The sequence below is a fragment of the Montipora capricornis genome, chromosome 8 (genome assembly GCF_036669925.1).
Source record: "Montipora capricornis isolate CH-2021 chromosome 8, ASM3666992v2, whole genome shotgun sequence".
Classification (NCBI taxonomy): Eukaryota; Metazoa; Cnidaria; class Anthozoa; order Scleractinia; family Acroporidae; genus Montipora; species Montipora capricornis.
The window spans coordinates 1,170,716-1,189,705 of NC_090890.1; the positions used below are offsets into that span (position 1 = coordinate 1,170,716).

The window sequence follows — 18,990 nt, forward strand, 5'->3', positions numbered from 1 at the left end:
CGATCCGTAGACTCGAAGCAGGAAAAGCACATTTTTTCTAGTCTAAACGTGCTCTTTTATCTGCATAGCCATTCATGGGAAAACAACATGCTAAAATCAAACAAGCTACTGTTGATTATTGGTTAAATGTAAATTGCAGTCTCATGTTTGTCATTTGCCGAAAACGCAATGCTAAATCTCTCTAATGTTACACGCATGGTTTGGCGCAAATGAAATGTTTTCTTTAATATTCTTTAATAATTAAGGGACGCATCATGCAATGATGCAAAAGAACTTTGAAAAACTGTTATGCTGAGCATAACTGCAGCCATTTTAGTCTTCTTGGTGAAAATGGCATCATTTAAGGTTTTGTAAGATCAGTTTATGCGAGTCGACTCATCAATAAAATAATGTTTAATGAGGTTCCTTTCAGCACTGTCATTGACTACAGTTCTTGAGAGTTTGAGCATATTCTTTGAAAAGTGAAAAATAAATGAAGGATGAAGCTAAGTGGGATCGGCAATAAATAATAACTCCTCCACAAAATATTAATATTTCGAGCCATAGGAATCCTTAGCCTTCCACTGCAAGCTCAGAGTCAGTCTACCGTAGCCCTCAAAAGAAGCGTTTCCCTTGAAAGAAAAAGAAGAAAGTGCTGTAGTTCTCAGTTAAATTAGATCGTCATCGCTATATATTGCTTTCTCAAACAAGAGCGTATACCTAAAGTTGAAATGAACTACTGAGCTGAGCGGGATTTTTGCGGTTCAATTTATACTCAATTTCTACGCCACGATACGATTTCAACTTCAATATAGTGAAGACGATTATTGCTGAAGGCTATGCAAATCAGCTGGCAGGCTTGTGGTGCATGCGAAGATCTCACGAAAACGCGGGTTCTGAATCGAAAGACAAAGTCATTTTTTTCTTATAGAATTCCGAGTTTCCAGTCGTATTTAATTTATATATAACAGTCATTTTGCATCATAAGCGTTTTGTAACGTATAGATTGTACAGAATGACTTTCCCACCGAACTGAAATGCTTTCACTTACACGGTCGAAAGCTCATTTCATTTAGTTTTTTCATTAACATGAAATAGTTCGGTTTCGTAATAAGAACAACTGACAAAAACAAAAAAGAATAGATACAATGTCGAGAAGACCAGATTCAACTACACTTCCATTCAAAGTTGTAATTGACGATAGAATGAAATCAAAAGGTAACTGCAGATGTGATTTTGCCAACAAATTGAAAAAGAAAATCTGAAGTAAAATAAATTAAAGCCCTTGGCTTAGTGAACCATGAAGGTAATATACGGGTGGGCTCACTGGCTAATTTAAATAATTGGTAAAAGTATTTGGATCGGAGAGCAGAGTGTTGATCGATTTAAGCGGTAAGCTTTACTTTGCACTTTTAAATGATAACTGGTAACACTTATCGCTGTTGAATAACTTTTTAGTGTTAATATAATAGAATTCGTTTACGGGAAAAAGCATCCGTAAGACATGCGAGACTCGCGAGCATTGCCTTCGGAGGAAACCATACGACTCGCAAATATTGAAGGTTTGACAAGTGAGACCAGCGTTCGGGTTGATATTTAAGGCAAAAATCAGATTTCTTTATGAGGAGAATTCGACCTGAACTTTGCAAGAGTTACGTTTGGGCAATGAAAGGGAACGTGATTGAGGACGAAGCTTCGATTAATTCCAGTCTACTAATTAAAATGGTTAATAAACTTAATCTCGTCTGTGTTGGCTTTGCAAACCTTCCTAATCATATACGCAGGAAGTCTGTAAAGTGCGGCTTTGAGTTAACTTTACATTCATGGTTGTGAGTGAGTTGATCAATAATAATTCAAGGAACATAATGATATAAAAAAAGAATAAACAGGATGGCAGGATGTGGTACTAGGGGGAAATTGGATATCTATTTTTGGACTATCCGAGTTCTAACAGCGATATGAAAGATTTGAAACACCTTAGTGTTAGGTGCTTGCTTCTGTTGGTCCTCATCCGGTAATCCTTTTTTTGTGAATGAGAATCGATGTCTTGCCGAATCTTTTGTTCGTGTAAAATGTAGTTTAGGGATGAGGAGCAACTTTAACAATGCATATTCCTACAGATTTTCTTGAATCTTACAACAAGATAACAGAATTTCAAGAACTATTCGTTAAATAATTGCGTTTGACAAGAGGAGAACGCAATTTCTAATCTTGGGTATCCTGTGCATAGGGTGAGCCTTTTTTCGATTCGTTCTCCAGCGCTATCTTGAATTACGTCATTCGTGCGTGCGCATCTGGGTTTTTTGTTACGTCATACCTGCAGATTGTTTGTGTGGAGTCAATATCAGTCAATATCAGTTCTGATATCTATAAGAATCCCAAGAGATTTTGGTCAGCTTTTAGATACAAAACTAAATTTCGCACATTACCCATGACTTTAAAAGGTCTAGGTGAGGAAGCAGTAAGTCCAGCTGATAAGGCCAATGTTTTCAATAGATATTTCATTCTGTGTTTAACCAAGGAGTTTTTCCTCCTGTGTCACCTGACAATGCCAATAATGTTAACCCTCACCTTAATTCGATCCAGATTTCCATTTCAGAGGTTCGAGATGTTCTTTTGGGTCTTGATGTGACCAAGACTGTTGGCCCTGATAGTCTTTCACCTAGGGTTTTGAGGGAATGTGCTGACATACTTTCACCCTCACTTTGTGGCATTTTCAATAAGTCCTTGTCTTCTGGCATTCTTCCCTCCGGTTTTAAGGAAGCTAATATTATTCCAATCCACAAGAAAGAAGACAAGGAGTCAGTTACAAATTATCGTCCAGTTTCCCTTTTGTCTTGTGCCAGTAAAGTGATGGAGAGGTGTGTGCTAAACAAAATCTATCCCATACTTAAGAATCAAATTTACTATCTTCAGCATGGTTTTATCAAGGGGAGATCGTGCACTACTCAGATGGTGTATGTATCACATCACTTGGGTAAAGTGCTGGATTGCTCTGGTCAAATTGATGTTTTATACCTGGATTTTTCCAAGGCCTTTGATTCAGTGCCACATAATCTCCTTTTGTATAGACTCAATCAGTATGGTATAAATGGGAACCTTCTGAATTGGTTTTCAAGTTATTTAATAAGGCGCAGACAAAGGGTAGTAATAGAAAGCAGCTCCTCCGATTGGTTGTCAGTAGTTTCAGGAGTTCCTCAAGGGTCTATTTTGGGACCTTTCCTGTTTCTGCTGCACATTAATGACCTACCTAGCATTGTTTCTCCAGAATCGACCCTGGCCTTGTTTGCAAATGATTCAAAGTGCTTTCGGTCAATAAAAACCTTGGATGATTGTTTGGAGTTTCAGGATGACGTGTCTGCAATCAAGAGCTGGGGTGACTCTTGGGGGATGCAATTTAATTCCAGTAAATGCAAAATTCTTCGTACAACTAGGTCCCTACATCCTCATAGCTATCCTTTATAACTTGATTAATCCTGTTAATGTTTATCGGGATCTTGGATTCATGGTGGCAAGTGACCTTACTTGGAAAGTTCATGTTGACTCCATTGCTAAGAAAGCTAATCGCTCATTAGGTTATATCAAACGCACATGTGGGTTTAAAGCTCCGGTGCAAGCTAAGAAATTATTGTATTTAACTATGGTGCGTAGCAAACTGGAAGTTGGTGTCCCTGTCTGGTCATCTCATCGCAAGGAGAATTTAATGAAGATCGAAGGTGTCCAACGTAGGGCTACTAGGTTTATTCTTCGATCTGATATTGATTATAAGGATAGACTAAGTGCTTGTGGTCTCATGCCTCTCTCCTTACGACGAGAAATGCTGGATCTTTCTTTCTTTTTCAAGTGCAGACAAGGGTTTTATTCCCTTGACCTTTCTGATTTCTGTTCTGAATACTGTCCAATAAGGCGTACGAGAAGAGCTAGCAAAGAGCCGTTATACAATTTACCTTCTTTTAAAACAGGAACTTTGCTAATTCTTATTTCAATCGTATTTTTCCTTTATGGAATAACTTATCAATTGAGCTACGTCAGTGCTCTTCTTTATCTACTTTCAAACGACTTCTTAAGAGTCATTATCTATCCCTATTTAATGATCAGTTTACTAGTTTTAACACTTGTTCCTGGATAAGTAAATGCCGCTGCGCTAACTGTAGACCTAATTTTCATTATTGATATAATTTAGTTTGTTTTGTACTACTTATATTTATATTTATCATGATGTTTCTTTTCCTTAGATATATTTACATTTTTTTTCTTTTAATTTTATCTTGGAGGGCTTATCTATAGGTGGTGTTCACACCTGTTTAGCCTTTCCTGAACCTTGTTGAAAGTCTAATAGATAAATAGATAAATAAATAAATAAATAAATAAATTTTGCACCAAAACTTTGATTTTTGGCAAGATACATTTTAAGTTAACAATTTTTCAGACAATTTCAGCACATTCCAGATTTTCACTAATTTAGCTTTTGTGCAGTCATTACCTCTTTAACTACCCTAAACTTGCCATTTTTAGCAAACGTCCACAAGCCTCACATGTTAATACTTTCGATAGGCGTTCTTTACATCAATGCATCGTCTTCGTAGAATCTCGACTCGTATAGTGATTCCAACTTCCAAAGTTCTCCCAATGGACACACTACACATAGTGAATGGTTACTCCTAGATTTATGTCTCCCTACTACCCAACTCGCAAAATGTCCGCGCGTGTTGTATGTTAAACCATTTAATAAGGTGTATGTACTTGACTTTACCTCAGGTGCTTACGAGCTAAATTGAAGAAACTTGCCACATGGGTGTGGATTATGATCTACTGGATGCAGAGTCGGTCATCAAGGAGAATCCCAGAAAAAATGCCAGCATCTTTTCCATTCTTTCATTTTGGTGGCTGAAAAAACTTCTTTCAACCGGGAACAAGCGATCCCTGGAAAATGAAGATTTGTTTCCCTTACTTGACGACGACAAAACTAAAACATCCAGTGAAAAACTGCAGGAGACCTGGGCTGAAGAAAGTACACAGGATATAAAGCGACGAAGAGGAAATGGATATCGATTGTTTAGAGCTCTCCTTCGAATGTTGTCTTGGAAGGACCACCTCTTGTTATTGGGGTTGGTCATTTTCTGGGATTTTTTCAAAGTCCTTCGGCAAGTGTGTTTGGGTTTCTTGTTACTAGAGCTTATGAAAGGATCAGATGAAGACGTTTCTTGGACGTATCTATATGGTGCAGGAATTTGTCTGAGTCAACTAGGTGAATCTTTGTGTCTCCATCAATTTATGTACCATGCGGCATTAAATACTTTGAGGTGGAAATCAGGGACAATTGCACTTGTTTACCAAAGGGTAAGAAATTATTCATTATTCTAATGAACTGCAAAGAAAGCTAAAAAACGACGCCGTGACATATAATGATTTTAAGAGTTCGGGACTCTGAAAACCAGACGTGGAAGCGCATTTTAAATTACATTAACTCATTTTTGCTTAATCGCAGCTATGAAACCTAGAAAACGTGCAGAAACGCTCCAAAAAACTGTTATGGAATAAGTAATGGTGCTCACTGTTTGTCTTTTCTTAGAACTAAGAGGTAATACTGAATCGCATTTTTAAGACAATTACCTCGTTTGTGGAATTTTTTGCAGATCCTTCGTTTCCGTCAAGCAGATTTCACCAACATAACACGAGGCCACGTGATTAACCTTATTGCTAGTGACCTACAGCGCTTCGAACCTGTAGGAGAGAAATTGGTTCTTATCCTTGGAGTCTTCTTTAATTGTTGCAGTCATTCATTTCTAATGGTCTACTTGTTTGGATGGAAAGCTATGTCGGGCATATTTTTTCTTCTGACCCTTTCTTTCTATTATGGCATTGCTGGAAGATGGTGTGTAAGTTTGCGATCTAAAATATCTAACGTGGCGGATAAGCGAGTCAATTTGATGAATTCCATCATCTCTGGGATTCGTACCGTCAAGATGCACGCTTGGGAGTGGTCTTTCATGGAACGAGTGCTACAGGCAAGATCGTAAGTAGTCACAGTAGGATAGACAGTCAACTTTGCTATGTCGGTTTTACAGGTAGTACCGCTTTTATTATCAGCAATGAGTTACTTATATCCTCGTATACCGAATTTAGCTAGCCAAAGGGTTCATTTCTTTGAAATGATTTGAAAACATTCGTACCGTAGGAACTGTTTCAAACAAGGACAACGGACAACAAGATATCCGCAGAGTGTAACAAAGGAGTTGATGCTGTCAAAACCCATTAAAAGATAATCTAATGATGAGTGGCACCTGTCATTTTAAAAAAAGGAGAATAAACGAAACCTATTTTGATGGAAAGTAAATCAAACTAACTCTGTTACAGTATTATAGTGAGAGAACGACGTTAGTTAGAAATATATTATATCTCTGAGGTAATAATTTGCGCGGGAAAGGAAACTAGTTGAAGACAAGAGGAAAGGTCAACTGCCACAAATCAATTTCTTGCGTAAAAATCTGGAAAACGAATAACTCTAATTCGGCTTTTTTGAAATAGTTGCTTGCAAGATTCACAAAGTTTCGTAAGTTTGTTTCTCATAAAAAGTTTACTGTCTCTCAGATAGTACGCGCTTTGTGATTGGCTAAATTAGAGGGAGCCGTATTTTACAGTACGGCTCTCTAAGCGCTTCGCTTTCGGGCCATAAAACTACGGAAAAAACTCGGTTCGTAAATTACAGTGCGGACCTCGAGATCTGTTAGTAGGAGGCATTGCTTGAAACTGTTGAATCAAAATTTCAGGTTTAACGGGCCGTACTGTAGAATGCGGCCCGCTAAAATAGCCAATCTTAGCGTGGGTACTATCTGAGAGTTATAATAACAGGACAATTACATGACTTTTGGAGGGCATATAGTTTATTTGTGGACCGAGTAGCACTATTTGAGCCCGAGTGAAGCGAGGGTGCAAATGATGCTACGAGGGACACTATAAACTATATGCCCGACAAAAGTGATGTAATTATCATTACTATCAATACACAAGGCCACATTGTACATGATTGATCGTTTAACAGAGATGTAGCATGAAACTTTTATATGGAAAGCTGTTGCTACAATACGATCAGCTAAAGAAGAGCAAAAGTTTAAAAGAAAAAAAAAAAAAAATTCGCGCCACCTCTGGCATTGATCATCCTCGGGATCTCATTGGCCGAACGAAGTTGTTTGACAGTTTGGCATCAGCCAATCAGAATAAAGGGGGCAAATGCATTTTCAGCGCGGGCATTTCCCGTTTGGCCCTCAAAAATACGCGTTTTACAGAGGGCAGTTTCGCATTTGGCCGTGCGTATTGATAATAATGGTAAATTGACTACCGGAGACAAGATTGGGACTGACGTTATTTAGCCCTTTGCAGATCAAAAGGAGGAATTGTGAGTTGCTAGCGCTTTATATAGGAGACGTTTTTGTACCAGCACCCTGAAATAACTGAAACGTTTAAAATGTCAGGATGCTGGATCAAATATATAAATTAAATTAAATGTTAGCAGCGGAGGTACAATATGGAGAGTACATATACACTAACTATCGTACATAGAAACATAACACTAACATAAACACAAACGTAACATCTACAGTCTGTAAAATAATCTCGAAAACTTAGACCCAGCTATACAAAGAATATAATGTAAAATTTTAAGTTAAACCTATTTACGAAGAGTATCATCAATATAATGTAAGATAATGTTCCTTAAGACTTAATTTAAATTTTGAAAAAGAGGCAGTTTTAATCTGTTCTTCTCTTGAATTTCAGAGCATAGGCGCCCGAAATGTTATTCTAAATTTACCATATTTCGTTCTAACTCCGGGAAGGTATACGTAATATGATTATTTCGCTTCAGATCTTGTATTATATTGATAAATCACACTCACTTCAGAAAATACCGAGGTATCAAAAACAAGAGGTAACAATCTATTTTTTTTTAATCTGTACAAAAGTACATAGTGCAATCTGAAAGGGGGCCAAATCAGATAATATTCCAAGATTTAAGTCTATAAAGACACCAAGATATTTAATACATCTTTCCTGCTTAAGAAACACGTTATTTATCATCAGACTGATATTACCAGTTATCGTTTTCTGAGGGGGGTGAAATATGACGAAGCTTTTTTTTTTTTTCTTTCAGAAATGAAATGAAGCTAATCAGGTGGGAAGCAGCTATCTTAGCAACCTTTGATACTTTATATTTCTCTTGCAATACTATCGCAGCTTTCATATCATTCACCACAATGGTGTTAAATGGAGTAGAGCTTAACTCATATAATACCTTCATGATTCTATCACTCCTGAGTTCAATTAAAACACATGTCACGTGGACCGTTGCACAAGGAGCGAAAGAATTAGCCGACTTTGCTAAGGCTTTGTGTCGTATCCAAGACTTACTTGAGTATGACTATAGCAGCGCACAGAAATTTCTCCACGGTGCCTTTGCTAATTGTAAGAAAGGTAAATCCTTTAAAGAAAACAATGCAAACACCATCTCACTTCAGAATGTGGTATGCAGTTGGAATGGTAGGTGGGAAAGACCTTCCTTGAAATCGGTGTCTTTAACGGCTGACAAAGGTGATCTTCTTTTTATCACTGGTCCCGTTGGTTGCGGAAAGTCCTCAATATTTTATGCAATTCTAAGTGAAATGTCACTACTTGTCGGAGACATCACATATTACGGTAAAATTGCGTGGATTAGTCAGCAGCCCTGGGTATTTTCTGGGACCGTAAGAGAAAATATCTTGTTTGGGGAAACGTTTGACGCAAAGAAGTATGGCAAAACGTTAGGGGCTTGTGACCTTCACAAAGACTTAGAAAGACTCCCTTTTGGGGACATGACACGTGTCGGAGAACGTGGAATAGTTTTGAGTGGTGGGCAGAGAGCTCGTGTAGAATTGGCACGTGCAGTCTACTTTAATGCTGATATCTACTTGCTGGATGATCCATTGAGTGCAGTTGATACAAAGGTCGGACACCACATTTTTCAGAACTGCATCAGCACCTTATTGCATGACAAAACTCGGTTAATGATCACCCACAACTTTCAAGTGCTCAAGGATGCCAAGAATATTATTGTTATGAAAAACGGAGAAACGTCATTGAAAGGTAGCTTTGCGACATTGCTTGAATCTGATCTAAATACAGTAAACCGGTCTCCTGAAATAAAAGAAGTCACCGCGGTACTGAGGGAGAGATCTGCGATTCAAGAAATAAACGAAAGGGAAACCGAACAGTGGGAAGATGCCATTGGACTCGAAAATGCTGACGAAGATCTTTTGGCTGGTTCTATTTCGTGGATAATTTACTGGAATTACATGCGAGCAGGAATGTCTGCTCCGACGGTTGGAGCTATGATCATGTTCTTCGTTCTCGTACAAGGTTTTTGTTTTACTTTTTATTACTTCTATCTTGACTATTATTTTGTGAGTTATGTGAGGTTTTCATTTGGTCAAATTTTGTTCCTAAATATCTTTTGCAAGTTTGAAATATGAGTCCTTTTTTAGCGCGAAAACCTAAAAAATATGACAGGCAGTTCTTGTCGTGATTATGAGTGTCGAAGGATCCAAGCTTGTTTTATGTCCACTTTGAAGTATTCAGGGTTAACAATACTTGAAACCATTATGTTGCCATGGTAGTGAAACCAAGCTGGCGCTTTTCAGGGCCTTCGTAAAAACCATTCACGATCAGCAATAAACATTCACTTCGGGAAACATTGAGACTCGAGGGAAACTAAATGTCCTTCTTTCTTGTAAAAAGCAACGAATACATTGGGAAATATGAAGGCTGAAAAAATTGATCCCTCGATGCAATTTAGAATGCGTTCGATTGACCGTATTCCGGAATAGGAATACATGGAAAATAAGTTAAAAATCCTTCGTTTTTACGGAGATTCACATTAAAATTGTCAAACATCTGCTGAAATGCTATTTTAACATATTTTTATTATCCTTGCCGCTTTGAAACGCGCCAAACATACCGTTGTAATCATCACTTCACGTATTCTTATTCCGGAATAGGGTCAATCGAACGCGCCCTCAGTGACTTTAGCTTAGTATAGTTCTGCCGGAAATTCTTAGCTTGGCTCAGTCTTCCTCTTCAGTTTGCTTTTGCCCCTACAGTATTCTGCGATAATTTGTTCTGGAATATTTTGGTAAGTGCAACTAAGGTTGAGGGTTGTAGACTGATACAGTTTGTAAATTAAGCCTACGGTTTGTACAGACTGTAAAATGGCTTATCGGCACTTATACGGACTGAAAAATACATCTGATTTGTGGAACTTAGAAACGTTGACGGTTCGTACGGTTTGTAATTGAAAACGTTTAGTGGGACTTGAATAATGCCAAGCCATGCATTAAATATCCTTGCAGCCGGGCAGAAACGTTGACAGTTCGTACGGTTTGTACGGTTTGTTTCCTCTGCGACCCGGGTTCAACTCTCGGCCCCGAGATCGCATGTAAGCAGAGTCTCAGTCGATCTCAAACTGATTCCGAGGGTTTTTCTTTGGGTACTCCGGTTTGTACGGACCGTAAATTGTCTAGTCGGTCTGTATACTGAGTGGTTTGTACGGACCGCAAATTTTCTAGCCGGTCCGTATACGGACTGAAAAGTACACTCCTTTTTTTTTGTTATAAGCACCTTTTTGTAAGAACGTTGATGCCGAGATTAACCAAACTTCTAAGAACGTCGTAAGAACGGAGAGTCAGGATGGCTTAGTGGTTATCAACCGTGCCTTCCACCTCTGCGACCTGGGTTCAATTCTCGGCCCCGAGATCGTATGTGGGCTAAGTTGCAGTCGCTCTCAACCTGATTCCGAGAGTTTTTCTCTGGGTACTCCGCTTTTTTTCCGTCAGCAAAATTGACTCCCCGCCTATTCCATCTGGCTGTTGCGCTGTGCTCCGAGGTCATACATGGGTCGTGTTCAGAGGCCGAGCGCCTAGCCGGCAGCACAGCTCCTTCGGTCCAACCTCGTCGAGCCGCGCTCTTAACAATTCAGTCTCCGACTGCGAGTCTCATTAGTGGGAAAAACAAATACAGTGACTACAGACTACAGACTACAGACCTATAATCAAAGACCCATAATCAAAGTCCTTTTCTGAAGAACCTTTTCCTTCAATAATGAAGCAAAAAATGGACAGCAAGCGTACTTTTAAATAATTCTTGACAAACGAGAATTAGTCAAATTTACAATTATTTTTACCTGAAGACTGTACAGAGTTGAGCGCAAATAAATAAAGATATAAATAGCCAGACGACATAGATCCAACATCCACTTCAGGTGTTCGATTTGAGTTTGTTAAGCCCATGTCCCACCAGAAAAAGTTACTACAGGATTTGCCACTCGCTTTCAGTGTTGTACATAACACCACAGTTAGTAAAATGGCTCAATTTGATATCCCGCGAAAGATGCAATTGTTGTCGCAGTCCCCTACTCGTCGCTTTTAAGCTTCCAGATATTTATTTTTCATAGCCTGTCTTGTTTATTCAATTGACTTTCCATTCTTGAGATCCATAAGGGTATATTTTGTTTAAAGATCCACGAAAACGCCATTCGCGTTACAAGATCTTACAATGACTTCGACGCCATTGCAGGTTAATTAAATATTCTACTGTGCCCACCGGGTAAAATCTACGCATTTCTACTACCCCACGAAACCTACCAACAGTAGGGGCAGAAGACTCTATGCACAAAGACAAAACTTAGCAGGCGAGTGACAGTTTCCATTTTCCCTCACAGAAAAAACAACGGAGAAATTCTACTCATGTTCTGACTGGATTGCCTATGGCAACCCAGTAAATATGTACTACAGTTCAATTCAACGTAGGCGTCGAGAGGTCGGATACGCGTAACGAAAAAGACAACAATGACAACAAAACCCGCCAATGATGTGTGCTGGTGGCTTGACCGGCGGCGTCCTGTGAAATACGTCACTGATTTGTCAACAAGACAGGCCTTTTTCGGTTTTACAACTAACTAGGCAGCGAGGAATGAACAATAAAAAATTAAAAGTTAGAGGGAAACTAACCATTGTCATTAAGTGTTCACCTTTTGTAATTTTATCTCCTTCGGCCGCGGTTAAGTGAAATTGTTCGCCCAACGCACTTCAGTGTAAAAGCATCATAAAAGTAAACGTTTCTCACCTTCTGCCGTGATAGCCTCATATGGCTCCCGTAGTTCTGTCGCCGTTCTCTTCGCCTTTGTATATCTCTTCCTCGTTGTTCATTGCTTCTTTGTCGCTTGTCTGCTCTATTCCTCGCCTTTTCCACCTCGGGGCGTTCTTTGTTGTAATTGTCTCTGTTCACTCTCCCTCTATTTCTTTCAGCCTTTCTTTTATTCTTTATTTTTGTTTTTATTTATTCACTTTGCCACACTACATCCATTACAAAAATACAAGTTTACAGGATAAAAAGGAAAAGTGGCAAGGAAACCTAAATGAAACCACGGGGCTTATATGAAATAAGGTCTCATTACGAATAATAACAAAGAGTAGTGATGACATCATCAAAAAAGCAAGAGGCAGGATGTCGAGAGCGAATTTTATATTAAAAAGTAATACATGTATAAACATTAATTTTCTTTTTTGATTGAATATTTTGTAATAAAGGATTGCTTTAGCCTATTTTTGAGGGTTGCAAAAGATGAAGAACCAGTGATATCTGAACTTAGATTATTAAAAAAACTTTGGTCCTTGAAAGAAAACAGAAAATTGACGTATACTTCTTCTGCAATCTGGTAAGCAAAAAGAAAGTGAAGGAAGATTAGAATTTTAAAAAGAATAAATAAATTGACCTGATTGAAACAAGTAAATGTCTAGTTCCTCGTTTTTGTGAAATAACGACTCGCTTAAGACTACTTTTTGTAGTTGGATCCCCAAACTAAGTTACAATAGTAAGGTACGAGCCTCGCGGCTTTCTTCACTAAAATTTTGTCTTCTCCACTCGCGGCTTCTCTCAGCCTCGCGGCTGTCTTCGTTGAAATTTCGTCTTCTCTCTCCGTCCCATGAGCTTAAAGAACAAGGGGTGCATTTGTCGTCACATGAGCTTAAAGAACGAGGCATACATACATGATTGGTGCCTATGTCGTCGCATCAGCCTAAAAGAACGAGGCATACATGCATGTTTGGTGCCTTTGTCGTGTTGCCTTTATTGCTTTGTTGTCGGCGCCAGCTATACAAACTTGTTAAGTCCCTTTGTCTTCCTTTTTGTCTGGTTTCATCGCTCGCTTAGAAGGCAATTCATCCGCATGTCTAATCGAAGTCCCACTAATAAGATGCATTTTTTGTTCCGTGTACGGACGGACGCACTTTTTTACGGTTTGTACAAACCGTACGCACCGTCAACGTCTCGTCTCCTTTAAGGAGAACGCTAATGAGATGCATTTTTCAGTCCCTGTACAGACCGACTCGTCATTTCATGGGTTGTACAAGCCGTACGGACCGTTAACGTCTCGTCTTTTTCGAGGAGAACACCAATGAGATCCATCTTTCAGTCCGTATACGGCCCGACTAGCCACTTTCCTGCGTTTTCAAACCAAACAGACGTTTATACGGTCCGTCGGATCGTAAAGATCTTCACGGTCCGTTCAGTTCGTATTACGGCTCGTTTGACGGACTGTATCAGTTTATGTATATTGGACATAAGTGCTAAGGTTAAAGAGCAATGGTATTTACATGATGCGCCCCTAAGATCTCCCTTCGTTAATAAACAGCCATTGGAAAAAAGATTCACTCGGGGATGAGGGAACTTTTAAGTTCCCTTGAAGAAACAAAGCAAAACCATGCGCTCAGACTTGATACCTTTCGGTATCAGAGGGTATGGCTTATGCAGCCGAAAGGGAAACTTTTAGCCCACCTAGCAAGTGCTGAAAGGGAATGATACCTGGGAGGTAGAGCGAGCGGTGGAATGGCAAGGGACTTGGGAAAAAAAACCCCTTCCTTCTCTCCCCAGTTCCCTTCCATTTCAGAGCTTGTCATGCCGGCTTTGCAGGGATTTTTGACACAATAGCTGACACTCTCTTCACTAACTACGCCATATCTGTTAAATTTGTTTTCTCGAAGGATTCCTGATACTTCCTGACTGGTGGCTTCTAAAAGTGACTTCCCGATCACATGATCCTCAGTTTCAGACCAAGAATTTATACATTTTTGGTGGCTTAGGGGCTGCAGCCTTTTTCTTGTCATTCTTCAGGGCAGCCGTGACATTAAATGCCTTGGTTATATCTTCAAAGAATCTTCATCACTCCATGCTGACAGCGGTGTTGAGAGCTCCTGTTATATTCTTCGACACCAACCCAGTTGGACGAATATTAAACAGATTTTCGCGAGATATTGGCATTGTAGACGAAATATTACCTTATGCATTTCTGAACGCTCTTTTACATAGTCTGTATGCTTCCGGGTCACTTGTTCTTCCGTCTGTTTTGAATCCCTGGGTTACCATCCCGGCCATTACCTCCGTCGTGGTTTTTCTTTTAATGGCGCGTTACTATCTCAGGTCTGCACGGGATCTTAGGAGAATGGAAGCAGTAAACAGGAGTCCAGTATTGTCTCATTTTAGCGAAACGTTGGAAGGATTAGTACATATTAGGGCCTTCAAGAAAGAGAACACATTTCTTGAGTCCTTGTACAGGTATGTATTTAAAGTTTAGTTTTTTTTCCAACTTCGATCATTGGATTTGATCCCGATAAGAATTATTTTGAAGAATATAATGGCGCGTTTTTCATCTTTTCAATTCCGATAAACGATGAAAAGAATCCCTTGATATATGGCACAATAGTTGTAAATCTGACTTAAAATACCTCTTAGCGAATCAGGAAGGTTGAATTTCGACCAACTCGCACTCGTGAGTGCATTAAGTGTCACCCATGTTGTTTTGGCGGAAAAGCGATCATTCAAATGAAGTTGTAATATTGGTAATGAAAGTTAATGGAGGAAATAAAACCTCTGGCAAGGTATTGTCAAGCGCAAAAGACCTATCTGAGGTCGGATCTGCTTCGTCATGACGTCGTTATATATCATCAACTCCGTCTTTAGCTAGCTATCCATTATTGCCAGTCATGCAGTTAAATTATCTCCACACCTATGTCCAGGATTGTTATAAGCGTTAGATTAAAAATTGCTAACTGAAAGAGAGACCGGAAAACTTGCAAGGATTTCGTCTGTAAAGACAAATGCGTGTTAAAAAGAATCACATGTATTGCAAAATAAGAACTTTCTCAAGAGTGTAAGCGTTAGCACTGAAAATTTTCTATTTATTAATAAGAAAGATTGTTAAAGTCGCAAACATTTTGTCTGCAAGGATAAAATGCTCGCTGGCAAGAATAACATATATACGAATAATAAGAAAAAATGAACTCCGAAAAAGAAAGAAACAAAAGCTGAAGGGATCCTTGGCAAGCCGCAAATATCGCACCATAACAGAAAGTACGGTCAACGTTCCAAAAAGAACGGAAAGGCTCTGCTCTTTTGGTATTGGAGCATTCAGTTATGCCTGCTAGCTGCTTCGTTCATAAGCGATCAAGCACTTGAGTCGGAAGGGAGGATGGTTTCCTTTTTTTTTTTTTGGAGTAACGGAATTTCCTTGGCTAAGTAATCGCTCAGGCGCTACTAATTCACATACGATCGAGGCGTTCCATGTCAAAATCCTTACGACTTTTGCGATATTCTTTATATTTGTGACTTGCTATGCAAAAACCCCTTTGCCTCCCATTTTTTTCTTCGTTAAATATGTCATTCTTGCGATATTTTTACTTGCTAACGCGAACTTTTTCCTTAATTGCAGACAAAATATTGTGTCTTTGCGATAAAATATGGCTAGGAAACTTTCACTAACGCTTCTCATAATTCCAAACATGACCTCATGAAAGCCTCGCAAAAAAGTGAAACCAGTCATCAAGAGTCTGTGTTCTTGATCATGCATTCGAAACAGTTTTATTACCTCCATTAACCTTAACTCTGATTTAATTTAATTGGCTCATTAATATGCTCTCTTTTGCTCAAAACAGTACGGTGGACGTTTAGTGAGATCTGTGGTCATTTAATTCTTCATTCGTGGCAGTGGTACAATTCCATTCCTCTGATCATGATTGGCTACGAGGTATAAAAACCAGATTGACAATAGAGCATTGTATAATAATAAATTACTCGCCCACGAAACTACCTGCATAAGGGTTGTTTTAAACTTCTACGTCAAATTGAAAATGTTATCTTTGACTCTTGAAAAAAGTAATCGGGTCTTTCTCCAATGGACAAGGCTCAAACTGACGTCGTTTTCATGTTGTGATAAAACAAAATGTTTTTAAACTGAAAGGGCTTTAGGATGCAGAGACCTGGTTTTCGAAGCTTAATTATAAAGACGATATATTTTATCTGAAGAGAACAAAAACAGCTTTTCCGCTCTTTTTTGTGTCAGATACCAAGACGCACACAAAAAGGTCTGGTTTGCCATTATATCAACAACAAGATGGCTTGGAACCCAAGTTGACATGATTTGCATTGTCTTCGTTGTGTTTGTGGTTTTCCTGGCTATTTTGACCAATAAGGACTCCGGTAAGTTTGTTTAACACCTGAGTTCTTCAAAATTCTTAAAAACAGATTACCAAAAACTATCATAAACAGTTAAACTACGCTCCAAAATTATTTAATTCTGAAATATTTCACGTTAATTCGCTTCTTCTTATTCTGGTTTCATTTAAGGTTCGTCCGCCTTGTCCATTGTGTACGTTTTGTACCTTGGCCTCGATACATGGCAGTATACCATCAGAAGATGTTCGGAAGTTGAAAACTACATGACATCAGTTGAACGAATCATCACTTACACCCACTTAGATCGAGAGCCTGGATACAACACTAATCAGCAACCTCCTGAAAACTGGCCACAGCACGGTCAAGTAAGTATCAATAATTTAGGACTTGTCTACTACGAAGGTGGTCCCAAGATAATTGAAGATTTGACTTTCACCATTAACCGACATGAGAAGATTGGAATCGTTGGTCGCACAGGAGCAGGCAAGTCGTCATTGGTCGCAGCTCTCTTTCGTATGCCTCAACCGACAGGTGACGTCATTATTGATGGTGTCAATATTGCTGATATTAACATTCAAAGATCTCGTCAAGCCATGGCAGCAATTACCCAGAATCCTGTGCTATTTACCGCTTCCCTTCGAATGAATTTGGATCCCTTCAACGAGTACCAAGACACGGAGCTCTGGGATGTCCTAGAAGAAGCGGGTTTGAAGCCTACGGTAGAAAAGTTGCCTCGTCAGCTCAGCGAAGAGGTTAGAGAATGTGGAGCAAACTTCAGCGTTGGAGAAAAGCAACTGTTGTGTCTAGCTCGCGCTTTACTGAAGAGGAACAAAATCATCGTCATGGATGAAGCAACTGCGAACGTTGATCACAAAACGGATCAATTGATTCAAGAAACAATCCGTACGAAATTTAAAGATTGTACAGTCATCACAATTGCGCATCGATTGAATACCGTCATTGATTATGATAGAGTTTTAGTTCTGGAAAACGGACGATTAGTAGAATTTGACAAGCCTTCAAAGTTACTGGAGAACAGAGCTGGTCAATTCTCAAGGCTTTATCACAGCCACGACATCCCTGGTTCTGAAGATGACGGGTAATGATAATTTACTTGTTTTAAAAATGCCTATGATGTTTTAACCTTTATTTCAGAAGAAGTGTAGCAAGCATCGCCGTTTTCCATAACTTAGTTTTCACTTAATAGCCATTTTGCCCTTTCAGCATTTACTAGAGGTTTTATCTCTCAAATTTCCACATTTGATAATGAATGACGTCAGGATAAGTGCGAAAGGCTAAAAGTGAAAGAGAATTTTTTACCTGTAAATATTTCTTAAAATGTTTCTCTCAAGTTTCAGTAGTCCCCGCCGTTCTGAAAAGATCCGAACTTAATGGGAAAAATATCCATTAAAACTGGTCTATTCCTAGCAGATAATAGCTTTCGAGTGCTACGAATGCGATGAGTTGATCGCGTTCAGAACATTGCACTCAGGTTTACAAATATTGATTAAAAGCGAAGTTAATAATAATAATAATAATAATAATAATAATAATAATAATAATAATAATAATAATAATAATAATAATAATGACAATTTGATCCGTTTCTCTGTAAACCTGAGTGCAATGTTCTGAATGTATTCTAGCAACCAGCCCTTGTCGTAGTATCACCCAAGCTCTCACTGCGACCACTCTAGCAAGCGACCAGCTCTAGTTACGACCATCAATGTAAAGACCCCGTTCTTGAAAATTTCACCTTTACTCTCTAATGAACAGCTCTCGTAAAGCGACCGTTCCCGTAAACGACACGCGACCACTTTTACATTGAGGTAGATATTCACCAGTGAGAGGACTTGTCTAATTGTTTTTTAAGCTCTCGTAAGAGACCCCACGTCCTCCAGAGTCTAATCTATGTATGTGAAACACTTTAATAAAACAACACAAACCCACCGCGCTGAGAATTGAAAAGAATGTGACAGTTCTGCAACGACTCTATTTTGTTACTGGTTTGTGCTTACAGATAATACAAAACCTTCAGTTTGACAGTTTTGCTTTAACAAGCATGTGCTTGAATGATATACCCCTCTTGTATGAATGATATGAAAGGAGGTTTCTTGAATATGTTGTTGCCCACAATGGCTGGTTTCTTAAATATGATAGAAGCTGCCTAGGGTGCGAGTCAGTATTGCTTAAAAGATTTGACACTGCTGGGTTGTATAATGTGAACAAATGGTAAAAGTTTTCTCGGTGGTTTTTGGGCCTTTAGGTTCAGAGCCGGACTGATTTTCCAGAAGACAAGGAAGGTTACGTTTAGTACAAACGTTGACCGATGTAGCCATTATATTGTTTAAAACAGAGTTAACTGAATAGAGGGTTAATGTTGAGTGCTAGATTTCTATCCGATATGAACCATGTGAGCGTTAGCCCTACTGATGGGAAATGGGCGCCACACAAGGACAGAGAACACTCTGACCAGGG

The 18,990-nt window shown here is 39.0% G+C and overlaps 2 protein-coding genes across 2 annotated transcripts; both read left to right on the forward strand.

Moving 5' to 3' along the window:
- The first annotated feature begins 5,157 nt into the window (after positions 1 to 5,157).
- LOC138059876 (ATP-binding cassette sub-family C member 4-like) lies at positions 5,158 to 16,550 on the forward strand. The gene is made up of 5 exons (XM_068905524.1): positions 5,158 to 5,319; positions 5,616 to 5,995; positions 8,129 to 9,369; positions 14,046 to 14,616; positions 16,400 to 16,550. The coding sequence occupies exons 1-5, from the start codon at positions 5,158 to 5,160 to the stop codon at positions 16,548 to 16,550; spliced, it is 2,505 nt and encodes an 834-aa protein (XP_068761625.1).
- A 149-nt stretch (positions 16,551 to 16,699) lies between these two features.
- LOC138014280 (ATP-binding cassette sub-family C member 4-like) lies at positions 16,700 to 17,736 on the forward strand. The gene has a single exon (XM_068861318.1). It carries the CDS (start codon positions 16,776 to 16,778, stop codon positions 17,613 to 17,615), a length of 840 nt encoding a protein of 279 aa, XP_068717419.1. The 5' UTR covers positions 16,700 to 16,775; the 3' UTR covers positions 17,616 to 17,736.
- The last annotated feature ends 1,254 nt before the right edge of the window (positions 17,737 to 18,990 follow it).

What these genes read in the sequence shown, in the direction of transcription:
- LOC138059876 (XM_068905524.1), top strand. Translation starts at nt 5,158, where the DNA reads ATGAAAGGATCAGATGAAGACGTTTCTTGGACGTATCTATATGGTGCA. An exon ending in TTGCACTTGTTTACCAAAGG is followed by an intron (nt 5,320 to 5,615) that starts GTAAGAAATTAT and finishes AATTTTTTGCAG; the next exon opens with ATCCTTCGTTTCCGTCAAGC. An exon ending in GTTCTTCGTTCTCGTACAAG is followed by an intron (nt 9,370 to 14,045) that starts GTTTTTGTTTTA and finishes GTTTTCTCGAAG; the next exon opens with GATTCCTGATACTTCCTGAC.
- LOC138014280 (XM_068861318.1), top strand. Translation starts at nt 16,776, where the DNA reads ATGACATCAGTTGAACGAATCATCACTTACACCCACTTAGATCGAGAG.